The sequence below is a fragment of the Dermacentor albipictus genome, chromosome 7 (assembly GCF_038994185.2).
Source record: "Dermacentor albipictus isolate Rhodes 1998 colony chromosome 7, USDA_Dalb.pri_finalv2, whole genome shotgun sequence".
Classification (NCBI taxonomy): domain Eukaryota; kingdom Metazoa; phylum Arthropoda; class Arachnida; order Ixodida; family Ixodidae; genus Dermacentor; species Dermacentor albipictus.
In genome coordinates, this window is record NC_091827.1 from 28787787 (window position 1) to 28813287 (window position 25501).

The 25501-nt window shown below is 43.0% G+C and overlaps 1 protein-coding gene across 1 annotated transcript in view; it reads right to left on the reverse strand.

Annotated features, from left to right (window-relative positions):
• Positions 1-25374, reverse strand: part of LOC135917447 (probable methyltransferase TARBP1) — a 42337-nt gene extending 16963 nt beyond the window's left edge. Inside the window, exons 1-15 of the mRNA XM_065451009.2 lie at positions 23950-25374; positions 21192-21398; positions 21046-21098; positions 20068-20168; positions 18143-18278; positions 17972-18068; positions 16515-16722; positions 13152-13385; positions 12036-12130; positions 10963-11100; positions 7643-7803; positions 7298-7502; positions 4702-4869; positions 1352-1518; positions 266-337 (exon numbers count right to left, since the gene is read on the reverse strand). Of these exons, the coding sequence (XP_065307081.1) occupies positions 266-337; positions 1352-1518; positions 4702-4869; positions 7298-7502; positions 7643-7803; positions 10963-11100; positions 12036-12130; positions 13152-13385; positions 16515-16722; positions 17972-18068; positions 18143-18278; positions 20068-20168; positions 21046-21098; positions 21192-21398; positions 23950-25017 (3110 nt within the window). The 5' untranslated portion in view covers positions 25018-25374. The remainder of the gene's footprint in view (positions 1-265; positions 338-1351; positions 1519-4701; positions 4870-7297; positions 7503-7642; positions 7804-10962; positions 11101-12035; positions 12131-13151; positions 13386-16514; positions 16723-17971; positions 18069-18142; positions 18279-20067; positions 20169-21045; positions 21099-21191; positions 21399-23949) is intronic.
• Positions 25375-25501: the final 127 nt, after the last annotated feature.

Genomic DNA, 25501 nt, shown 5'->3' on the forward strand with positions numbered 1-25501 from the left:
ACAAAATTGCTGCTAATTTCATCCACTGCAGCCGATAGTCTGTTGTGGCACAGTCCATTAAAAGCGAACTTCGTTGCATTAATAAAATAAGTAGAGCAAACTAAGGTTGAAATGTGGTCCATTGTATCTGAGAGTCTGTTGTACGCAGGTTTGTCGTAACGAGTGCAGATTCCAATTACAAGTATCAATTAAATGACAATCTACAATTACTGAATACCAAATATGCACTACAACGCAAAAGCCATTAAAAGTTGAAAATGCCAACCTTCGCAGCAGCTGGTTGACGGACAGGGCCTCGCCTTGTGCTGTCACAAAGGCCTCAGAATCAAAAACTATCCTGTAAGAAGAAGAGACAGAGTGTAATCAATGTGCAGCTTGTAATACATGTCAGAAGACAAAAATCCTCATCTGCCAGTCATACGATATCCTCAACTTTCTTCAATGGCCAGTTGTACAATTATGAACCTTTCATATAATCGCTTCTTTCCTAAGATTTTAAAGGATTTGTTGAATTTAGGCTGGGAATTGTAGACTGCTTTTAGTAACCAGCAGCCTCAGTTTGAAACTAAAAAATGTTTCCCCCAACCTTCACATTCGCCAAGTGTCAATATTTCATGTACGAGAAACGTGTGGTAGAGTTTCTGCAACTTTGAAAATATGTGAAAGTACAGTTATTGTGTACAGTTATATGAGTGAGAACAGTTATTGTCTACAGTTACACATGTAAGTACAGCTAATGGACGTGTAAGTACGGTCATCTGGTACAGTTATATGTGTAAATACAGTTATTGTGCAGTTATATATGTAAATACAGTTATTGTACAATTGTTTTAATGGGCTCACGCTTACACAAACAGTGCTCCCATTGATGCAGTGCACTGTACTGCTGCTTTGCAGAGTCCTAAAGAAATATCACCAAGCCCACACACATGTGGGAATCATATATAAGTGAAGCTTTCTTTGATGTTTAGTGAAATGTCTTCACCTCACTTCTCGTTTTCTTCACTGCTCTGCAGTTCAACGCTCCTCGCTCAGAGCACGTTCTAGTTACATTTCGTTGACTTCACACTCCACTGCTTTTGTTGCCAATTTATTCACTTCCTGTCTCTCGCTCCACTCGCCTCTTCGCGCACCCACACTGCGAAACATAACCACACTGGGGGGATAGGCCAGTGATGTTCACGCACCCAGTCACACGTGCCGTTTCACATACCCAGCTGCCCGTAACTAGCGACCCAAGTTGTATAAAGGACAAAACAGTAACGGTCAGCGCACCCAAAACGGGGAGAAGAGGCACAGAAAGCTTCGCATTAAAATGAGCCACCCGACACAGATGTGCGAGGAAACATACCGTTGGTCCTTGCGGTAAACGGGTCCGTATGTCAGAGCCTTAACCATGACATCCAGTTGGCTATCCATCAGTACCACGCTGCCCTTCCATACGTCTATCAGTTTTGTAATCAGGGTGCAGAAGACACCAGGCATCACTTCTCCCAGATCCAACAGCTCGTCAAGATACTGCAGGTAAGGAAAGCACGAAGTTGTGTGCGATTCGAGCTGGCAAATGTGACAGGCTGAACTACAGATAGCAGTAATATGAAAAGCTGGCCATTATTTTTTCAATGATGCCACTTTAACCACATGCTCATAATACACTTACAGCACTGGCCATTACACCAAAAATTGGGAAATTTTAGAAATATTTGTAGAGCATAAACCTCCAAGGATCAGGGAAAACAACAAATAAAGTTGCCAGAACAGTTAGGTGAAATAACAGCTACAACTTCTGCTGCTGTAAATTAGCATATATCAGTACATATGCAAGTCCATTACACAGTTGTGATACGATAAGCGATATATGCAGATGAGTAATAAAACTGCTGTTTTCCAAAACTTAAGCACCTCTGGAACCAAAGCACCTTTGCCCTTCTGGGAAGAAAAGGCACCGGAAGAAAAATATTGCGCACGAATGTAGTGCTTAAATGACAATGTATAGGCAGTTTTCGTGGTCAATTTTTGCAGCCGGATAAAAATTTAATTGGTCCCCGGGGACTTCTAACTGTTTGACTTCTATTTGTTTATCTATTAGAACATGTCTCTGAAGCAATGTTAACACATAAGGAGCAGCGCAGTTATGTTTGCAGAAGTGTGTTTACTAGGCCTCAGCCGACATTGAGCTTTGGATAAAACTTAAAACTTCTTGTCAAATGAGACTGCAAGTGAGTGACTAACGTGAGGAAGCATGGTTATGGCAAGCAGGTTATTTACCTAGTCAACCATAACCTGTTATCACACTGAGAGTGATTCTGGACTGTTTATTTTCCCTTTTTGCCCTAAGAATAATACATAGTGGGCAATCCAAAAGCAACAAGAAATGTCAAAATGTAATAATTTGATAAGTATAGACAACAGTGATATTCAATATTTCTTTTTTGTTAACGAGCTCAAGAATAAGAAGCCAACCACCAGCAAGTGAGAGCGCTGGCTCCCGGAGAAGAAGACAAAGTGAAAAGAGAGAGTGTCTGTCAAGGATGGTATTCAAAATAATTCCTGCAAATAGTGTAAATACAGCTGTGTCTCATACTAGGCGGTGAACATTACTTCAATAGCACAATGAGGTTTTCACAGAAATGCACCGAAAGACGTTTATTTATTTTGTTTTATTTTCCTTTTCAATAATAAGGTTTCCATTGCCAGAATAGTTGCATCTGTCACCGACAGGTGGCACTTGGTAGCACACTTGGGTGGGAGCAAACACAGGGACACTACGCTAGAGTGTAGGGAGCCTTCCTGAACACACCCATGCTCAAGCGCTGTCATAGGGTGGCGACATTTCCAAAAGTTCTGCCGCTATTTTCCCCCAAGTTTGGCAGACCGCCATTTTAATTAGCAATTCAGTTGGAAGGCATGTTACATTGCTGCCTGTCACGCGTGAGAATATGCCCTTAATAAGAATGCAATTAACGTAATTTTCTTTTTACTCATACTGCAATGCATGAAGGCAGCTTGAATACGCCTTCAACCTATTTGTCGCCTTTTTCTTGTATTTGAACACCATGGAATTTATTTCTTTACATTTGTCGGTTGTACAGAAGGCTGAAAGCAGAGTTCTACAGCATGGTCACACATGCTTGGTTAGCATAACCTCACATGAAGAACCTGAAGTGAATTAAACCCCGTTCTTGCTCACACATCTGCATGTAAAATAAATGCGTTTTTGAAGTGTTCAGTAATAAGGAATGTCCTGCAAGTCTGTATAACTATACGATAACTGTGTTGTGTATTGAGCTTACATATGCTGCATCTTTTTGGTGGCTGTATGCTTATTCGAGAAAAATGGCTACTTGCATCATGAGACCAATGACCACAAGTACCGTGGCCTTATCTGGGTCATGGTCTGGGCGGCCTCTTGGTGGGCCACCATTTCAAGTCTCAAAAATAGCTAAATTTTGCTAAAAGCTTAGCCCAGCATTATGCAGGCAGCAGCATGCACCCTTTCAAACCCTGGCGCCACCCTAGAACAGCATGTACGCCTCCGTACGAAGGCTCCCTAAGCTACAGTGCTCACACAACTATCAGTTCCAATGGGAAAAGCTACAAATCATCATCACTATCAGCAACTACAAGCTACTGGCACAACTGAAGTAAATGTAAATGTAAAGTAAATGTAAATTTTCTGACAATAAAATTTTGTGTCCTAAAAAGATATGCCCTTTCTGTGCTATTTCTATGGGAACAAGACCTTGTGCTACCGTACCGTTATTACAGTTAAAAAAAATTATTCAATATTTATTTCCTCTGGGACTTTTGGATCACCCTGCATTTTCCTTACAAAAGCTTATATTACTTTAACTGCCTCAAATGCAAGCACCGGTCATAACTTTGATCATGTGAAGGAAAGGGGAGAGGCAGTTCACGCATTTAAAGGGGCCCTGAACCACCCCTCGGGCTCGGAGAAAAAACACAGTTTTTGGATGGCATACGCTGCTGTGAACATCTCAGCCAAGTTTTGCAGTTCTGCGCGACGCATGGAGCTTGCAAATGGAGCATGAAGTCACCTTTCTCTCAAATGCTCTTTTCAACAGAAGGCCTGGTCCTCACCACCTTCTAAACGCACTATTTTGTCATTCTCTTAGATGGCTGCTACTGGCCGAAAGCTGGCATTAAGCTGCGGTTGATTACATGGCATAAATACCGCAGCCGTCGCAGGGTACCATCACAAGTCCACTGGCTAAGTGCACTGTGACTCGCCAAGGACAACCTTGTTTAGCTTACGTTTAGCGCGTCGTAGGCACCAAAATCGGAGGCCTTGGCGTCTACGTTAGCCACTGCAGTGCAATGCATTGAAGAAGGAAAGGAAGCACGGTGGTGGCCGTGTTTAATTTCCAATAACTCCGCTTATGCTGAACGCATTGAAGTCCTTTTTGCATAGCAGTATTTCTGAAATAGCACATTTTCACTTCAAATGCCTTTCTTCACTTCAATGAAAAGTGGTTCAGGGCCTTTAAAGAGAGGTTATCACTTCACATGTCGCACTACTGGGAATGGTAGTACCAAGCAGCTCCTACAGGTTCTCAAGGACAAGGGAATTTTCTGTACTGATACAAGACATTCGTCTAAAGGCCTTTATATGGTAAAATCAAGGGCAAACACTTTCTATGCCACCATATAACACATTGCTAAAAACTGCAAACTACTTGCATGACTTAGTAGGCGTCCCTCGTTTAGATGTAGTAGTGATGGCTGGAAAGCAAAACTGATGAACATCTCCACAGCAGGTCGGAATATGTCGCTTTTCTTTAAGTCCTTGCAGCTCTGCCAGCAGGCCTTAAGGCACTTGGACAAGAGGTCAGCATCAACGACCTTGACCTGCAGATAAATAAGTTCAAGTTTCCGTAAATAACCGGAGTCTATCATTTGAAAGTTGCACCAGGGGCTGGTGGGGGTACGAGGGGGCAAGACTATGGATAAATTTTGACCCCCTGAGATTTTTTAATGCATATATTCAACCAAGTATCATTGTTTAAATGTTCTCAACGAAACACAACACAATTCACATTCACAGTTAATTTCAACATTTATCACTCAGTCTCATAACTCCTAAAACCTTTAAATATGATACAACAAAGTAAATATGAAATCTTTTTGTTCAAACTCAGCATGTAAAAATATATGTTTATAACGAATATCGGATAAATTGAATGATCGGCAAATACGAAATTTGTAGCAGATACCATCTTGCAAAGAATATGTGCTTATAACGAATATTGGATACAACAAATTATCGGATATAGCAAAGTAAATATAAAATATATCTGCATGTAATGAACATATGCTTATAACGAATACAGTAGACGTTCGTTAACTTAACTCCGCTTCATTTAATTTTTCGGTTAATTCAATCCCCGCCAAAGGTCTCGGCCGGCACCCACGCATTTCTATGGGCCCAAACGTTCATTATTTCGATCCTAAAAGGGGCATTTGCCGAATAAATCGAACTTGACCAGTCGGCAAGCACGTGCCCTGACCTCTATGGTGATCCCAATAACGATCCCTTTAGTGGCAGCATCTGTCTCAGCAGAGCTTCGGGAACACTGAATGCGAACGCACGTCATCACTAGTCAAAAACCTCTTTTCGGCCTGCCCTAGGAAGATTTTCAAGCAATAACAGCAGCACACAATGTATCATTATTGTATTTACCGGATTCTAACGCGCGCCTTTTGTTTTCCAAGGAAAGTGCGGCGAAATTTGCCTGCGCTGTTCAATCAGATACGAAACCAAAACCAACTTCGCGGCGTTCGTACGATTTACCGCATAACACGGCTGTATTGCGGAAAAGTTGACTTTAAAATCAGTGGCGAAGCTTACTTTAGGAAGCCGGCCGCTATTATAAAAAATCGGGTGTGCGTTGGATTTCTACTTTGTTTAGAAGCTTTAATGTTAGTTCTACATTAGTTTTCTACTTTGGATACATAGACAGTAGGCGTGCAATTGATTCGGTGGCGTGTTACACTCGGGCAAATACTGTCAAATGTATCGGCGGTGTCTTGGCGTTTTTTCTGCATCTTGTTTAATTCGACTCACCGGATAATTCGATAAGTTTCATCGGTCCCATCAGGGTCGAATTAGCGAATGTCGACGGTATCAGCTATACAACTGTATTTTCATGTTACATGCAACTTTGTTAAAGCAAGGTTCGACTGCACTCCCTTTCCCTTGAGTCCTGTCACCTAATCTGGCAACAAACAAGAGGCTCGAAGCACATATGTCCCTGAGAATTGCTGCCTTAGTCACAGCTCAGCACTCTTAAGACATCATCATCATCATCAGCCTGGTTACGCCCACTGCAGGGCAAAGGCCTCTCCCATAGTTCTCCAACAACCCCGGTCATGTACTCATTGCGGCCATGCCATGCCTGCAAACTTCTTAATCTCATCCGCCCACCTAACTTTCTGCCGCCCTCTGCTACGCTTCCCTTCCCTTGGAATCCATTCTGTAACCCTTAATGACCATCGGTTATGTTCCCTCCTCATTACATGTCCTGCCCATGCCCATTTCATTTTCTTGATTTCAACTAAGATGTCATTAACTCGCGTTTGTTCCCTGACCCAATCTGCTCTTTTCTTATCCCTTAACGTTACACCTATCATTCTTCTTTCCATAGCTCGTTGCGTCGTCCTCAATTTGAGTAGAACCCTTTTCGTAAGCCTCCAGGTTTCTGCCCCGTAGGTGAGTACTGGTAAGACACAGCTATTATATACTTTTCTCTTGAGGGATAATGGCAACCTGCTGTTCATGATCTGAGAATGCCTGCCAAACACACACCAGCCCATTCTTATTCTTCTGATTATTTCCGTCTCATGATCCGGATCCGCCGTCGCTACCTGCCCTAAGTAGATGTATTCCCTTACGACTTCCAGTGCCTCGCTGCCTATTGTAAATTGCTGTTCTCTTCCGAGACTGTTAAGCATTACTTTAGTTTTCTGCAGATTAATTTTTAGACCCACTCTTCTGCTTTGCCTCTCCAGGTCAGTGAGCATGCATTGCAATTGGTCCCCTGAGTTACTAAGCAAGGCAATATCATCAGCGAATCGCAAGTTACTAAGGTATTCTCCATTAACTTTTATTCCCAATTCTTCCCAATCCAGGTCTCTGAATACCTACTGTAAACACGCTGTGAATAGCATTGGAGATATCGTATCTCCCTGCCTGACGCCTTTCTTTATTGGAATTTTGTTGCTTGCTTTATGGAGACATCGTAAGTCATCGTAAGTCCCTAAAGCAGCCTGCACTTACTAGTGACAGGGCATGCGACACGGCCTTCAGAATGTGAAGGCACGACTTTTGCGAAGCTGTCTCCAAGGCTTCGATGGCTTCCGCGATCAGCTTGTTGCAGAGCTTGTCAGTGGAGAGAGCGATCTTGGAGACGCTCTCCCAAACGAGCTCCGTCACTGCGGCCGCAAACGCCACCCAGCGCGACTTGGCCACTCGGTCCTGGATGCTGCGGAGATGTAAGGACAAGAAACGGCAAATGAGCTCGGCATAAACTGACAGAGAGTATAAACAAGCCAAACGCGAAAAAAACTTGATGTTGAATGTTTGAAGCATCTCCCCGTCACTTTGGGTTTGCGGTGTACGTACATCCAAGAGTCAGGTCTAGAGATCGGCCTTGAGATGCTTCCTTTCTCAATCACTTCAAGGAGCAATGCTTCCACTTCATTTGTCTTCCGAGGAAAGCGTTTGAGGACCCAGCGAAGGAACCTCCAGTAAGGCACCGTTTCCACCGACACAACTGCCGATGCCTGAAAAATGTGCAGTAAAACCTCGTTAAAGGGACATGAAAGGTAAACCTTAATCAGTTAAGACTGATAAATTATGAGGGTTATTATTTTTTTCAAGGTCTGATCGGTTGCGAAATGAAAACTGCAGTGAAAATACGATGACACTATGTGCACATGTGTTGCGCAGTGCCTCTAGTATGCCCCTCGATTGTGTGAGGTTGCAGTTGTCAATTCTGAGGATGCAGTGATCATGTAAATATACCTCGTAAACAACAGTGCATGCTGTCATTCGATTTCTGCATGCTGAGGGCTGCAAAACAGATGAAATTCATTGACGAATGAGTAATGTGTACGGTACAACTTTTATGAGTGACCGCAAAGTGCAGAAATGGTGTAGGCACATTGAAGCAGGACACACAGACATTCATGATGTAGGCAGGCAGGGAAGGAAGCAAGTGTCAACCAATGACCTTGTTCAGCGAGTGGATCAGGCTATTCGAAAAAAATCGTCGGTTCACAGTTTCTGTGTTGAGTGTTTAGTTTCCTGAGTGAGAGATTCCAGTGCCGCCAACTGTGCGATGTGGGTTCCCAAGATGGCGACCGACCATCACAAAGCACAGCGAACGGCTGCAGCCTCAACGTTTCTCCAATGCCACCATGACAAAGAAGATGATACTTTTTGAAGAAAATCGTAACGGGGGTTGAGACGTGGGCCCAGAACCTGAAGAAACAAAAGAGCGATCCAAGCAGTGGGTGCATTCTGATTCCTCGTAACCATAGAAGTTCAAGTGAATCTTCTTCAGAAAGTGTCTGGCTACTGTGTTCTGGAATAGCAATGGTATTCTCTTGGTGGAATATGTGGAACGGGGCACGACCATCACTGTAGCCTCGTACAACATGACTCTTGAACGTCTACGAAAGGCAATTCAGAATAAGCGACGAGGATCGTTGTCATCAGGCACGGTCCTTCTTTGTGACAATGCACGGCTGCACAGCGCAGCTGCAACAAAGAAGCTCCTACAGCGTTTTCAATGGGAAGTGTTTGATCACCCACCGTACAGCCAGAGACTTGGCTCCCTCCGATTACCATGTCTTCGCTCACATGAAACACTGGCTAGAGGACAGGAGTTTGACACAGACAATGGGCTGCAGACCAGCATACAAAATTGGCTGAAGGCACAGCCAGCTGCCTTCTCTGACAAGGGCATGGAAAAGTTGGTACCATGCTTCAACAAATGTTTTAATCGGAGCGGCGACTATGTGGAGAAGTAGATGGAAAGTGTATCTAAATGTTCCAAATAAAATAGTTTCGATTTTCAATGTGGTTTTCATTTCGTGACCGATCGGGCCTTGGAAAAAACTACCCCTTGCATAGTCTTTCAAAACTCATTTTCGTTAATTCCATGGCAACAGGTAGATTATTAGAAAAGAAAATGCAAATCAAAGTTCCACTTCTTTAATTTCCCTCCAAAGCCCCAGTGCCAGTACGTCGCTGTGACGTCCTGGATTACACAGTATTTTTTTCGCATTTGGATACTTGTGGCTCAACGTTACTGAAACCTGACAAGTTCTGTTTTTAGCTCTTGAAACACAATGCAGTCTATTTTTATTTATAAAAAATTAACTACACCCGAGCGGATGTTGTGAAAATCTACAACATCGCAGCAAGCTGGTGCGAAAACAATAGGGCGGCATTGCAACCCATTATTTGCTTTTTGCATCGCGTCTGACTTACCAAGTCTCATCTCACAGTAAGAGTGCCTTTCCGTTAGTATTGTAGAAAGGTAATTTACTGCTACAGCTGAGATAACATTACACTTTAGCGCCCCTTAAAGAAAAACTACATTGCAGTAAAAATGCAAATTTATACAAAAGGAGAGAAAAAGACTAAAGAGATAAGAAAAGGAAAAATTGGGAGGTTGACCATCAGATGTCTCCAGTTGGCTTGGAGAAAGGAAAATGGGATAAAAAGATGGAGACAAAATAGAGGAAAACAAAACTGAGACAAAGTGCTGTCAGACACGCAGAGTCACACACTGCTTCTAGTGTAACACAATCTGTCACAGTGTCACACAATCTGTCACAGTGTCACACAGTCACAGCCTGTTGCACAATCTGATACACTTTCTCAAATAACATGGAGCAACACTTTTAATGCCTGGTGTCAGTTCAGAACAGTGTCCAAGAATCATTATTTCTGAGAGTGGATAATTGTCCAGCTTTGTCTAGTGCAGTGGATGGCACTGAATTGGCACACCACTTCACATCCGATCACGGTACACAAATTTGCATGCCATAAATAATCAGTTCAAGGACTAACACATTCAGAAAATTTGCTGTAGCTAAAAGTGAGTGTTATGAAGCCAAGTATGTGTCTCTTGGCCATAAAAGCAAATACAGTAAAAAGGAGTATAAGAAATGTCCGAACATAAGAAATGCCATAACCGAAAGAAATCTTGAACAGTTAAACCTCAACATAACGAACTTCAATACAACAAAATTCTCGATATAACAAAGTATTAAACTTTTTACAACTTTTTATCCATAGAACACCATGTATTTTGAACCTCAATATTTGCGTATGTGCTCAGCCACCGCCGTCGCTGAGCACATACGCAGCCCCCGCGCCTTGTTTTAGAGGTAATGTGCCTCCTGTGCAAAGAATGGGCGAGCTGAGATGGCGTGGCATCATGCACTCTATATACCCGCGCATTAAGTGCTGCAGGCTGCGTAATCTCGAGTTGCAGGGATGCGCTGAAGCGAGGCAGCCGAAACATTTGCTTCCCACTGCCGGCGTTTTTCATTATAGCATCATCCCACTGTCAGCGACACTATCAGCCGTTGGGGCGAAGTGGATGCAAAAACATGACCGGCTTCACTTGATACTGCCAATGTGAAGATACTGTCGACACGGCATGAAACCGTCGCGTTCATCCCCAACTTTCAAATTCAACAATTTCTTTTCTCATTCAAATTCACTTTTACAGATTGCCCAATTATTCACAAAATTCTGCAACCCCTTCTGCATAAGAAAAATCCATTGGCAACTGTACTTCCTTGCACTAAAGATAGAATTTTGACACAACGAAATTTCCATGTAATGAAGCCAATTGTCGACGTTACCGACTTCAATATGTTGAGGTTTAACTGTATCAGAAATAAGTAAAAATGTAAACTCACAGTTGATTGTATGAGCTTCTCTCTACAAGTCTCGAGGCCCTCATTGATGAACTGGTAGGAAAGCGAGTTGAACTCACGCTCACCGGCGAGAATGTTCAAGAACTGGTAGTGAACCTGGGTTTCTTCAAAGTCATCCAACTGCCAAGAGAATGGAGAAGAAAACACAAAATCTCAATACCTTCGAGATTTGCATTGCAAAGACGAAGACAAATCAAAGATACGAAAATTATGGCCATTTCCTTGAAAGTCTGCACCATTCTTGAAAACAAACAAGACTCAGCCCATGCACAGCATGTGCCAGCACTTCAAGCAGTCCTGTTTAAGAAAATATGATTATTTTTAAATACACAGCTTGAAAAAGTACTCGAAACATGCAGGATTGCAATAAACAGGCAAGCGGCCTGAAATGACAAGCAACAACAACTTGGGTGCATAGCATGCAAAACATACACTAAAACGAAAGATGGAGTAATGGACAAGTCATGTCATTATCATAGTGGAAACATTACACTACTAACATTGTTAACAATTAGCTTAAACCAAAACAGCAATGCTGTTTTCTTTTTTTCTTAGCCTTCAGGAATTTACAAACAGCATCTTCCCATCACAGACCCTTGTTTCACACAAGCAAGCATGCTTTCTGCATGTACGAATTATGTGGAGGGCCATGTATTGGCTATAAAGCTTTTCATCACATAATTGAGCTCTGCCTTCACCACACGCCTGCAACACCTGAAAGCTTGACAATACTACAAAAGGCATGCAGTAGAAAAACTAGAAGAAAATTTCACGCAGTCAGTGCATTTATCATCAAGCAGCTACTTAATCACTGCACAACTACGATTATTTGGGCTGAAAATGCAACCTACTACCGAGTGACTGTCAAGTGCAGCATAGCTTTAGGTTTACCATCTTGGAAGCTATACAGAACTTGTGCAACAATTACCTTTTCTTGGACGACTACGCTTATACAGAATAGGTGCCCAATACGAACTCTTACTATGAAGGTACAGTTCTGTATCCAAAGCTACACATGGTGCCCCCGAGTCACAGGTATTAAAGTACGGCCTTACACTGTTGATTGAAAGAAAGGCAAGCTTGTAGATGTACTCGTGCATCTCCTCGGCACGCGGCACGAGCAACAAGAGCAGCTCCTCTTGCAAAGAAGCTGAAAATGCAATAATGAAGAAGAAGAGGCATTACAACACGAAACTACCTACCACAATGTTCAGATCCTTCACTTACACTTTCTTGTGACCGGCATCGACTTCGGTAACCAATGCAAACACAAAAATGAGCAAATAAACGAAAGAGGGTCTAATCATAGGGACATGTGTGGTAAGACACAAAAATAATGCAATTTGTTATGCGATAGTAGACAGCACAGGAAATTAAGATGCGCAGAAAGAATGCAAAATTACAAGGTACCGAGGTGTGAGTTCTTTCTTTCTGCCTACCATATTCTGTTCCGTTTCTCGTCGCAGGCTACGCTGTAACCACTTGGCCCAGCGTTACACACTTCTGCAAATTGTTCTTTGCATGAGCAGCGTGGCCGGTGGATGTGCGAAAAAGTATACGCCGGCCAAACAGGACGCCATCTAAATGAGAGACTTCACAAGCGCTGTGATAACGTGATAAATGCCATGAACGTGCATTTGGGCATGCGCAGCAAGAAGTGCCACTTGAATTTAACAAGTGTGCCTTTATGGCAAAACACAGTCATCCCTTGACTCACAAAATCATTGAAGCCAATTTTGTAATGAAACAAAAGGATCACCGCTCTACAGTGGTATCCGTATTGCTAACAAACAAAGAAATCCTATTTCTACTGCAACAGCCTTCACCATGAGTATTTCGAGCGCTCAATTATAGGTATCTGTTGAGTGCTGCATGTTTCCTTCATTTCTTTATGCACATCACCATGCTTATCTATCTGCATATACGGTCCAACTTCAATACAAAGAAGTAAACCTAAAATGTTTCTTGCCGACATCAACATGTACCGAATATATGCTTACAATGAATATCACTTCAACTGCATCTATCGGAAAAACATGACAGTTGTCTAGCAGGACTGCATCTCGTCTTTTCTTCGTGCTTTTTTTTTTCTACGTCTGTATTCTTAGTGCCATCCAGTCGAAAAAAATTAAGTTGAGGAGCAGAAACAACGGCGTAAAATGACGACTCACAGTCGCCATTCACTGGCTTGGCTTCGTGGTAGATCGCAATGAGCAACTGGGCAGCTCTGAGCGAGTGATGTCGTGCGAGGTAAGGCCTCGTGCCAGAGGCGCTCAGAATCTCTATGCTTCCTTCGAGAAGCTTGTCCCACGTGATGTCGCCGCACAACAGCCTTGCATCATGGAACAGCACAGCCATCCTGGCGAGCCGGCACACACAGGTCATGTTTGCCATAGAGCTGGGGCCTGGAGATGGGGCAGAACAGGACAGCGGCATATGGAGCAGCGAGCTTGAGACAAACCAAGGAAAAAAAAACGGCACTGGAACAACGAAACATGAACAAAGAAGGGGGCGTGAACAGAGGGAGCGCTGGTGTGCGTGTGTGCTGTTTTATTGCGATAGCAATTATATGGACACTCCAGGTTCATTCCTGCCGTCGCTGTGATGCTCCGTATAAAATCCAAGGGTGATAACATTGTTGCCGCACGCCGCAGTGAAAGCGGACAAGAGTGAGCTGATGAGGCGGCTCAATCTCTCGAGCACAGTGGAGGAAAACGGAACGGAAGGGCACTGTCTGCCGCGGCGTGGAAGGCACTGGGGGGAGGAGAGAGGGGGTGTTCTACTTCAGCGGCTTCTGCATGTGGCCCGGCCACGTGGGCCCTGCAGAAAGCGATCTGCGGTGAGTACAGAGTCTAGGTTCGTCGGGAGCCCATAGCATCCTGTGCGCTGTGTTCTTGCCACTTAGTTCGTGCTAAAGCTAAAGGCAGCACAAAGGTCAATTCTCAGCACTCATCGAGTGAGATGTGTTTATGTTTGCCTGTGTGCACGTGACACCATGCTAGTTAATTTTGTTAGTAAGCAAATGTTTACAAGTATATAGCGCTGATAAATCTACTATCCTTACTTCGAATAGTTGTCTACTAACTTGCTATCGAAATGGATGCTTCGCCTTTCAGACGGAATTGCAACACTTCTTTTTTTCTCTGACACACATCAAACCTGTATTGCTTAAACACACGTCATCCACACATCAGCACTAATGAAAATAACTCTTTCATTCTGTGTCGTCCCTGTGCTGTTCTCTCTAAGTACATATACAGTCGACTCTCGTTGCAGTGGACCCTGATAATCCGACAAAAAACGTCCGTTTTATCCGAAGTCCATAATATACGAAACACCTCACTTCCGAAACTTTCCTTGCAATGTCTAACAATTTTATTGCAAAGATTAAGCCACAAATGTCCAAAGTAAAAAAAAAAGAACACAGTTTTGCCCAAAAGGCGAAGCATCCAGTTCGAAAGCAAATTATGCAAGATAAGCGCAGCAGCAGCAGCAGCAAGCGAACTGACCTTCGTGCTGTCTCTCGGTTCAACGTGAACTAAACGTCGAAATCACAGTGCATGTGAAGCCAGCAGCACTGGTTGCACTTAGTCAACATTACATCGCAGATCACTTTGAAGATGAAGCCCACGCGGGTGCGCACATTGTCCACATCGCAGATGGCTTTCAAGATACGGTGGCCGCGCCATAAGCAGTAGCCACCAAAGTCAAACCTCATCTCTCGCCTCCCCCCTCCCCCGTGTCTCGTGCGTGAAAGAAGATGGTGCGTTTCCTTCCTCCCTCGCAGGCACGATATTGAGCCACGATCGTCGGCTGACCCTCGCAAGTCAGTTAGTTGTCAGCCTGTGCTTCCCACAATGTCAGGCTATTTGTCCCAATAAAGGATTCTGTAAGGTGCACATAATAGTCACACTGAGGGGATAATCATACATGTTTAAAAGGTCATAAAAGGAGTAGCTAAATACAGTTCGACCAACTGGTATTGCAAAGCAGCATCAGAGGCACATGTGTGTTCATTATAATTTGTTACACACTGCGAAAGCAGATGCAGAAGTTCCTGCAATTACGCTTGCAAGACAAGCTCTCACAGCAGGCAACCGAATGCAAACAGCATAAAGATGTTTAAAAATGTGCACCAGTAAAACCTTATCATTACAAAAATAACTCGATATGAGAAATACTACCTTCATTATACCTAATATTTGTTACAAGCAAATATACATTACATGCTGATATTAGCAAGAAACAGTTCACGTTTACTTTATTATATCCAAGAAATCGTTTTATTCGTGTTTGTTATGTTGAGGTTAAACTGCATAACCAGAGTTATACAAAAGCCACAACCTTACATGCATATCCGGAATTCGCAGCTTCCAGCTGCTCCTGCTGAGTGTTTCACCTTTTTTTTTCTACTAAAATATAAAGTCTTAGCTGCGAGTGAGCAAATATTCCCTTCGATATAGCCAATATTGTCTCGGCTCTTGCATTTTCGATTCTTTTACAGGAATACTGAATGAAATAAAGCACAGAAACCATATCTCAAACTTCGTTATATCCAAATATTCATTACATCTGTGTTCATTATATAAAGATTCAACTGTTGTTTTAAGAGGTGACCGTTGCAACCTACAGTCATCTCGTGCGTCTGTTCAACAGATATGAAAGGCAGCAAATGTCTTGGTACACAAGTTCGATAGGAACCAGTTTCACCATAAGGGCGAAGCAACGAATGCAATAGCAACTTTTTAGAATATTACACGACGTGTAAGACTCGTGGCTGTAGTGGCAATATGAATTCAAGCAACGTAATCTGAGTAAAAACGAACTGTTGTGCTAGGAGTCCTCTATCTTAATCCTGTCATCGTACAATTTCATTAATGTTTATGAATTACAGCCAACATCTTTCTTAGCGACTTTACCACCACTTTACCATAATGAGCATGTTTCAAACCTCTTTTCTGAGCTGATCCTGGAGGTAGTGTACAGCCATGCCAATAAAATTACATCATATTCAGGTTTGAGCTCTGTTACTGTTTCGCCTTTTTAATATTTAAGTCTTAGAAGATTTAAGATAAAAGGCATGTGCTGTTTGTGTTTTGTTTCATGACATTTGTTTGTGGGCTGCCATTTTCAATATCCTGAAGAATCCTTTTGTCCAATATGTAAGACCTGGTAACAGCAACTTTAGTGATATAATGGTGTGACAATATAATCCGCATATAACGTGTGTCATACAGCATGGCATGGCATATAGCATCCATATACCTAAATATCTGTGGAACCTCACAGTGATGACGACAACAATGGCAAAAATTCACTTGGAGTCTCCATATAATAGCTATCGCAACAACAACAAAAAAGTAAAGAAAAACCCTCCAACAACATGCAGTACATTTACCCCGAAGCCATGTCCACCACCCATAGAAGAGTGCAGCCCGTCAAAGACGAAAGCTCTGATGAAGAGTGCGGGCCAATCAGGAAAACTTGGCGTGCAAGCCTCCTCGCTGGAGCACCGTTCAAGCTGTGCCACTTACAACTGGCTTCGATAAGGTCCTTAACTGAGTGCGCCAGAAAGCTGGTCACATCCGCCGGCCGGAGACCCGCTTCTTCAGAGTCCTCAACCAGCAGGAGTTCTCGCAGCGCTGACACCGTCACCTTCCATTGCGCCGTGCCTCTCATTATGACCTCTTTCCTCTCGAAGAGACCCAGGAATGCCGAGAGCTGATTGTAGTTCACTTTTGTCTGAAACAAATAAAAAAAACTGCATGCTTTGTAAATGAAAAGAACAAGCCTACCAAGCCAAATGCTTATTAACATCATGCAAGAGCTCACCAGAATCGTGGTCAGTACCTCATGATCGAGGATGCTTACATAATGGACAAGAGTAAACTTATATGCCAAACTTGTGCTTTTGCTCTTGTTGTCTGCTAGGTTGTTATCACAAACACAATACATACCTGTCAACCCGTGAACATCAAAATTAGTGCCCACCCACTCACCTACACACCCACCCATGAGGATGGATAAGTGAATAACTCGCATTTTATTACTTTGCCTTGAGCATACACTCTTTACGATACATACACACTTTACTGATGATCATTTTCTTTTAGATGCAGCACACAAGTAGCAGTAAAGACAGAGGAGCAGAGACTGACATCATTGTTTTTATATCAAAGTGACTTTTCCAGTTACTTTGCTGTTGCTGATATCAGCTGCTTCAGGAATTTCTCCGAATATGTTTGCTCAGAACAAATACTCTGGTACTTACATGGAAGCTTGCACTAGTACAAGAGGGCAACGTAGGTGCAATCGCAAATTTTTTTTCCCCCTTTTTTTTCTTTCAGCATGCATTTCCTTAATCTTCCATCGTGCCGCCCCATCTTTCCACACCTTTAAAGCTTTCTTGCCAATAGAATTTGTTTTTCATAAAACGTATCGCAGCAATTGTAAAATCAGAGAACCAGCCGAAGTTTGTAAACCTTGCAGAAAATTCTGGAGCGTTAGCAGGTGTGAGTACAGCACCCATTGCTCTTAACTACAATTAATGCTCCTGCTTATTGCTTCACTGTCCTATGCTGACAGCAGATGTGCATGGGCATGGTTTATACTTCATTTCCGAAGCTTTATGTATAACCTAACATACATTCATCGGGAAGCAAAAGTGACACATTAAGAAATTTGGAAGATTGGAATACAGAAACAAACCCTGAGTAGTGTTAAGGGTGGGCAAGGGCTGCAGCATTAGTGTTTGTAGCAACACCGTAGCAGACGAAAATAACTAAGACGCATGTTTTCTGTGCACGCGGATACTTTTACCTATCTTGCAGGCACATGCTCCATCCACACAACACTGACTGCCCAGCTAGTCCCGCCAAAAGTGGCGACCTCATCAAGAAAAACATCAGCAGTATGCATCACACAGAGGACAAAGCATCTTTCAATAAGCCAGAAATTTACGTTAGACTTGTAGGGCGCCTGTTGCACTTACCGGATCGAGCAGCCGAAGGCATACGACCAACAGGTAGCACTGAGCAGCTGCCCGCAACACCGGCTCTTGGAAACGCTGTATGTTAAGAATCACTGTCCTGCAAGGTCAACATGGCCTACTAGAACCTGACAACTAAGTGCGCGAGTTACTGAAGCATGAGGAGTGACGCACCCAACACTGACAAGAGCGGAGTCACCTAGCACGGGCTGCTTCTTGAGACCAAGCAGGGCATAGCTGATGTACATGAGGGAGACACCATTCCACGATTGCTTCGACAGGGCTGCAAACAGCTTTTCAAGGTAGCCTCCTGCATTGCATTAAAGGAGGCCGACAGCATGAGCCTGTGCCAACTGGCAGGACTCTAAGCGTAGCAATCCTTTTTGACCAGCAACAACCATTTTAAAAACCCACAAACAACAAAGTCGGAAAGAACGCGAAGGAAACAAACTTTTTTTTTTTTTTGCGCTAAGCTGTACAGCAATTCTGCACGAGAAGAAATAGGAGAAAAAAAGTTAACGGTATAACAGCCACTGCCATAGCTCAATCAGTAGAGCAGTGCACGCATCGCGTCTTAGAAGTGCGAAATGCTGGGGGAGTTGGTATTCCATTACTGACAAAGAATCTCTTGTGTCACTTGTGGATCATGCCACTGTTTGTCAAAAGATCATATGCAGGTTGTGGGTGCGCATCCAGCCAGTGGTGTGCTGTCTGTCCTTCCACTTTTATTTCATTTTCCTTCATCAGTAATACATGCAAAAACTTTTATTTAGTGGTTTTTCCAAAATTATTCGACAGCTGAGTCTTTACAACAGCACATTTCCTCTTTCTTTTCTTCTCATGGCCTTCGTCAATTTTAAAGGGCAGCTCCAGCATTTTTTTAAGCTTACTAGGATATTGTCATTTTAAAATGGCATTGACAGTCCTGGCACCGGTAGGGTGGTTCAATTTACTCTGAAATTCGTCAATAATTTTAAATAACCAATAAATGAGATACCGAAACCGAAACGGGCAGCTACTTCGTGTGATGTCACGATGAGTTGATGGCGTCAGATCCTACACTACCTTAATGTAAACAGGTAGAATGTGTGCTAAACGCGCAGTACAGGTGACGCTAACGCCAAAGAAGCGAAGCTGATGATTCCTCCTGACGACACAGGGAGCTTTTACAAATCTTCTGAACTATACAGCAGCGATTTCAGTGATGATTTCAGCGACAGTGGCGGTGCAGTTTCTGACGTCACAAACACAGGGCGGACACTAAAAAGTCATAAGTTGGGAACATACAAACAATCTTTAAAATTCATTTTCAGGAGAACTATATGACTCGCAGCCATATTGTTTGGCACAGATAATCAGAGTACATCGAAAAATTGCCAGAGTTGCCCTTAAAGGACTGCTATAGAGATATAATTAAGGTAAACTAAATTGGCAGTTTCTTAGAGAAGTATTGTATCCAATTCTTGGTTCTATAGCAAGTTCACCCATGAACACCTGGATTCTTAGCCAGAGAGTGTTTATAGATTTATATGCTATTTTATAGAAAGACCTAGAATGATTCAGGCAGTTGCTTCCATCCTCTCTCGCTTTGCCCTCTGTACACTTCTGGAATATAGCACAGGTCAGTCCTTTGCAAGTGAGAAGCACAAGTTCAGCAGCCAGGACAGAACATTGAAAAGGCGAAGACAAGGTGCTGCAAAGCGCTCAAGTTCACTACACAAGTTCCGACTCACATGTCGGTGTGTAAGGGCAAAAGAGAAAGACTAAAGCGCACAAAACAGCACCCATCAAATCATGCGATATGAGTTTTCAGATTACGTTTTGCTGTGATGTGTGGCTGGGTAAGCCAGGAAGGTCACAAAAGTTAAAGGTTGGCGACAACCCCATTTTAAAGTTTCTGGCATCAGCTTTCTTTGACTTCAGATATATATTTCGAAAGTGTCTGCTTGGGTCCGTTAAATCACTGAAATCATCAATCAGTTAAAATCAGTTAAAAGGAACAATATGCTCTATTCAGAGGTAAGTGAACAGTCAACCTTAAAAGCCCAAAGAGTAACTCTAAAAGGTTTATAAGCACTTCGTGCTGTCAGTCTACGTACCAAATTTGTCAGTAGTTAACAGCAAGTCTTGACAGTGTTTAAAGAAAACTTCAAGACTTTCTGACAGACGAGCCGGCGAACCAAGAGGATCGGTATCTTCCCTTGAAAGAAAAAAAAAATGAGAATGAGACGGGACAACTTTGAGAAATGTGCCACAGGTATCATTCCCTAATGACTGTCACACAGTAGTTGCTTATTACAGCAATATCCCAAAACACAATTATAATAAACATATTTATAAAAATATAACTAAAGTGCACTAAAGAAAATAAACAAGATTTTTCACTGTCCAATCACTTTCAGAGAAAAATCTGCATACTATTACATTCTGACAGCAAGTCCACAGAACACTCGAGTCAGAAATGTTCATCTCTAAATTAGTGCAACGTTGTAAGCTTCTTAGTGCTCACAGGATACCACACTGAAATCCCCCATTTAAATCTGCTGCTCCATGAGGTACCAGCTACCAGATTCCCACGGTAATAAATAACTTTCCCTTTGAAACTGAGTATTACCTTCCACAAAAACGCTTTAAATCTACAATCAAAAAATACCTATTGGAACAAACGGAATGATACATTTATTTAGTCGACATACTTTGTATTTATTTGTATTTATTTACTACTTTTGTTGTATTTATTTGTATTTTTTTGCTACCTGTGATATTGTTTTTGTTTTAGGACTGATATATTTATGTTTGTATAAAAAAGATGTGTCTTTACACCCCTAATACGATAAATTGTGTACTCAATTTATTCTTTTCTTGTACAAATTTTGTGCATGTTAACTTACTGCTTCATGCTTTTACAATGCTTGAGAAATTTATTGTGTATTTTGTTGTGAAGTGCTTATGCACAATGCCAGCTGTTTTACGGGTGACCGGGACCTTGTCAGGCTCTTGCCTTTTGTCTTGGCGCCCTCTTTTCGTTGAAAAGAAAATAAACTTTCACTTTCACTTTCACTTTATGATATACATACCTAGCAAAGATGGCACAGTCATTCAAAGAGCGTACTAGAGGACCCAGGACAAACTGCGAAAACAAGAAGAGTGAGGAAGGTGACGCCAAAGTACTCGCATGATGCTTTGTGCGCTAGACTCCTGTGACATTTAAAACCCTCCACACCTTTTCCATGTCGTTGTCAAACATGAGCTTCACTAAAGCCGGCGAGCTTGTAAACTTGGAGATTGCCCACTTGACCACGGTCCGGCTCTCGTGTGTCAGCATCCGATTGAACACCAGGAGTAGCCAGGAGATGTGAACTTTTGGAGAGGCCTCCATGCGCTCCAAGAAAGACGCAAACTTTGCCAGCATTGGTTTCACAACGTGGGGCTGAAATGGGACAACACTACTACTGTTCACTGATCCCACTGACAGTACTTCCTACATTGCGCTCACTGGCACCTTGCATGCGAGAACATCTGAGCTGTCATCCACTTATGGGCTTGGTACAGCAGATAGTGGACCCAACCCCATCAAGGGGGGCATGGTAGGGTAAACTGGTCACCTTGGTTTCAGCGTTCTGTATTAAAGGCTACAGTATATGCTAACCCGAAATTTTGTGTGACGAATGGGCAACGTAAAGCCCCTTCAAATTTTTCGTGACGAATGGGTATGCCCTTTCACTAAATTTGCAGTAGATTGCCGCTCCCACATCTGCAGCATTTTCAGTAATTATGTGCAAAATTTTAGATTACGCTTCAGATTTCAATGTGCCTTTTTTAGAAACTAATGACAGGATGACCATATAAAATTTTAATAATTCCATATTTTACTGTCGTCTCATGGAACCTCAAAAGATGGCTTGTGCTAGCAGCATTCAAGAAAAATGCATTTCTCACACTTGTCACGACTTATAAGGAAATTTAAAAATCTGTCTTCTTTTTCACCATTGTAAAGAATGCTTTATTATCGTAGGTTTATACTGTTGAAAATACAATGCATTAAAGCCATAAAAGCTTCCCAATACATAATTACTTTGCACATTTCTCACAAGCAAGAGAATATATGAAATCTGCTGCAATAACATGACCTCACAAGCAGAGTTACAAAATGGCTTGCTGGAACTTCAACAGAATAAAACAATCATGAGTGCATGACGAGGGAAGGGTAAAGCTCGAACTTTAAACAAGACAACGAAGGTGCTATGAGTGTTCAGTTAGTGCCACAAAGGTACAGTAAAGAGAAAAATAGGAAGAGCTGTTTCAATAAATTACCTTATTACACAATATGGCCAATGAAATAACCCGTCCTTTGTTGGTTTTTTTGCTGAGTAATGACTATCTTTTCATTGACTAGAATTATTTAATCACTGAAATGATTGTACTTGCATAATTATTTAATGAGTAATTGTGCTACTGCTCGTATTTTATTGTAACTGGTTTTTATTTGCTTTTTTATGTTTAGTAGTTTTTCATTTCATATAACATATCATAGGAAGTTTCCGTACAATGTTTTCACAACGGGATTTCCTTCTGTACAATATCGCACCCAACTTTGTATATGCTTTTTATCAGAATAAGCTTCAAACTTCTAGAATATCAGAAATGATGCAAGAACAAAAGACAAGTGACAACGGTGCCTTGAAGTTCACGCACCAACCAGCTATGACATCCATGAATGCTGATATCCCATGCTCGGGCCACGTTATTTTTTTATTGATAAACTTTGTATTTAAAACGAGTATTTGTATTTAACAAATTAACATTTAACAGTATTTAACGATTAACATTGTATCTAAAGACTGAACTTAGCATGTTTAGAGGACTTTCACAACGCCACAATGGCCCAAATAGAATAATAATAATAATATTTGGGGTTTTACGTGCCAAAACCACTTTCTGATTATGAGGCACGCCGTAGTGGAGGACTCCGGAAATTTTGACCACCTGGGGTTCTTTAACGTGCACCTAAATCTAAGCACACGGGTGTTTTCGCATTTCGCCCCCATCGAAATGCGGCCGCCGTGGCCGGGATTCGATCCCGCGACCTCGTGCTCAGCAGCCCAACACCATAGCCACTGAGCAACCACGGCGGGTCCCAAATAGAAGAGAATACTTCTAAACCCATGATGTCAAGCTAACACACCAGCGAAAAAATTCTAGTTTCACCCTCATTTCATCTTTTAGTAAACAATCTATCACTATGAAATAAGAAGAAAAAAAGCATAAGTTTTGAAAGAATTATTGAACAGTCTGAAGTGATCTAGTATTTTACTTCAGTGTCCTTTAAAGCAACACCAAAGAGAACTATTAGGTTAATTTATAGTGATATTCTACTAAAACGTAAGCTGCATTCATTGAATGGTGAATGGTTAACTAGTATTGGAAATAATTTACAGGAATCTTTCATTTTTTTAATTTCGCACCAAAGCCTCAGTGCTGGCATGTCAGTGTAACCTAACGGAGTGTGGCATAACACCTTTTTTCATATTCAGGCCACCTTGGCGTAACAGTAGTTCTTAACAGTGGGAACCAGGACATGTCCCATGGTTCCTTCACAATACTGAACTAGAGCAGATCCTGTTTAAATCCACGACGACATCATGGCGAGTTGGTGGGTGAACTCGGGGTTCTGTCCCCACTGGCGTTTTGTTTTGGCGTCTTTTCCAGCTTGCCAAATCTATTTCACAGCAAAAGCAATCGTTTTGCTGTTTCAGGGATGTCATTTATTCAAACAGCTTAATCTTAAATTCCCCCTCAGTGTATATGCTCCCACTGTCCTCATAATGACAATCCCCCATCTAGATACAAAGCTGTCATTCAAGTGTTTGTATCCTTGTCTATAGTTCTCTTGTATGTGCACTTGCACTCCTACAACTTGTGTGCTTACATCATCTTTTCTATCCTAAGGAATGCACCACTTGAAGTGAAGCCATACAAACCTGTTTTTCTTCAAGCACTTCCAAAACCAGAAGGAGTTCTTGCCATACACCCATTAGCTCGGCTGTTTCGTCCGGATTCCAGGAGAATACGAGACAAGAGAAGTCCAATTTCTCATCGCAGCATGCGTCCAGTACGTGCTTCATGACGTACATAGACCTCTTTCGTGCCAGGGAGTCTGGGTGCACAAGGCCGTGCTGCACGATCTGCCAGAACAAGTCGTCACAGACTGAGGCGCTCTCATTTTGGTTCAGAAAGACACTCTGTCGCAGGTACTGGGCAAGCCCGCACAAGATCGTGAATCCGCCGTGGCTCTTTTCCACCAGATACCCGCTGTCGTCCGCGGCGAAAAACGAACGCACAACCTCCAGGGCTCTCCTGACGAAGGACTGCAACTCGGTCTTTTGGAAAACTGCGAGTTCGGGCACGTACCTCGCGATCACGTGGGACACTATTGCGGGTTTGCCCGCTTTCAGAGCGTCTAGCATTAGCTCCGACAAGCGCTCGAGACGCCCGCTTCTGCTGCCGATTCGAACCACCGCTTGACAACACTCGAAGCATAGGTTTAGCAGCGGCAACGACGGCTCGAGGATGTCGATCAGAGCCGCAGTAATAAAGCTTTCGGCTGGGTTGGCGACGCCGTCGCACGCCGCCTTCAGTTCGTCCTCTCCGAGCCTGCTGGCGCATTCCAGAAGGTGCGACACGATTTCCGAGAGGCTCGTCGAAAACGCCCGACACTGAGGGCTTAAGTTAGACCGGGGGTCACAGAGGAGAGCGGAGACGGCAGGTGTCACGGCCCGTAGGAGACGGCGCAGGCTAGCGGCGTAAGGTCCCTGGGCGTCCAACAGTCCGCCTTCGTCGCGAAGGCAGGCGTCTTGGAGAACCAGACTAGTCGTGCGAGTCACGGAATCGTCAGGCCAGCAGGTCGCCGAATCACCGCCGCCGCGGCCAGCAGGGCGGCAGATCGAGTTTCGCCAACAGCTCGCGAGCTTTTCTAAAAGACCTACCGCCCCGTCGGCGTTGTCACCGCAGCAGCCGACGGAGATGAGTGCGAAATCTTCGAGCTCCATCCCGGAAGGACGCGACCGGGAGCAGCTGAGAGCCGTATACGGGGTCTCTCCGACAGCTCTGTCCGTAAAGAAGAACGGGATCACAAGTTACCACGTCTGTCCGGACGCATGCTTGTCTGCTTGTGCTTAACAGTAAACCAACAAGGCGACTGGCAGTGCGCACAGCAGAGATTACAGCGCTTCAAACGGCCATTTGCAAAAAAAGCAGTTGCTTGCCAAGCGCCTAAAGGCTTTTAAATAACGCGTACGTCGACGCTTCGTTGAAGTGCCATCGAAGTGCCAATTCTAAAGCACGTGTCCCACGCTTACCCAAGCCAACCGAAACGATCATAAATAACGTTCATCATCATCATCAATATTTATGCAAAACTGAAAATTTATGCATTATGTCGCCAAAAACATTCTCTATTGCATTACAATAAATTTGCTCTGTAACCGTTCACATTAAGTTAGCTCTAAGCTTGTGTAGCAGTGAATAGAACGA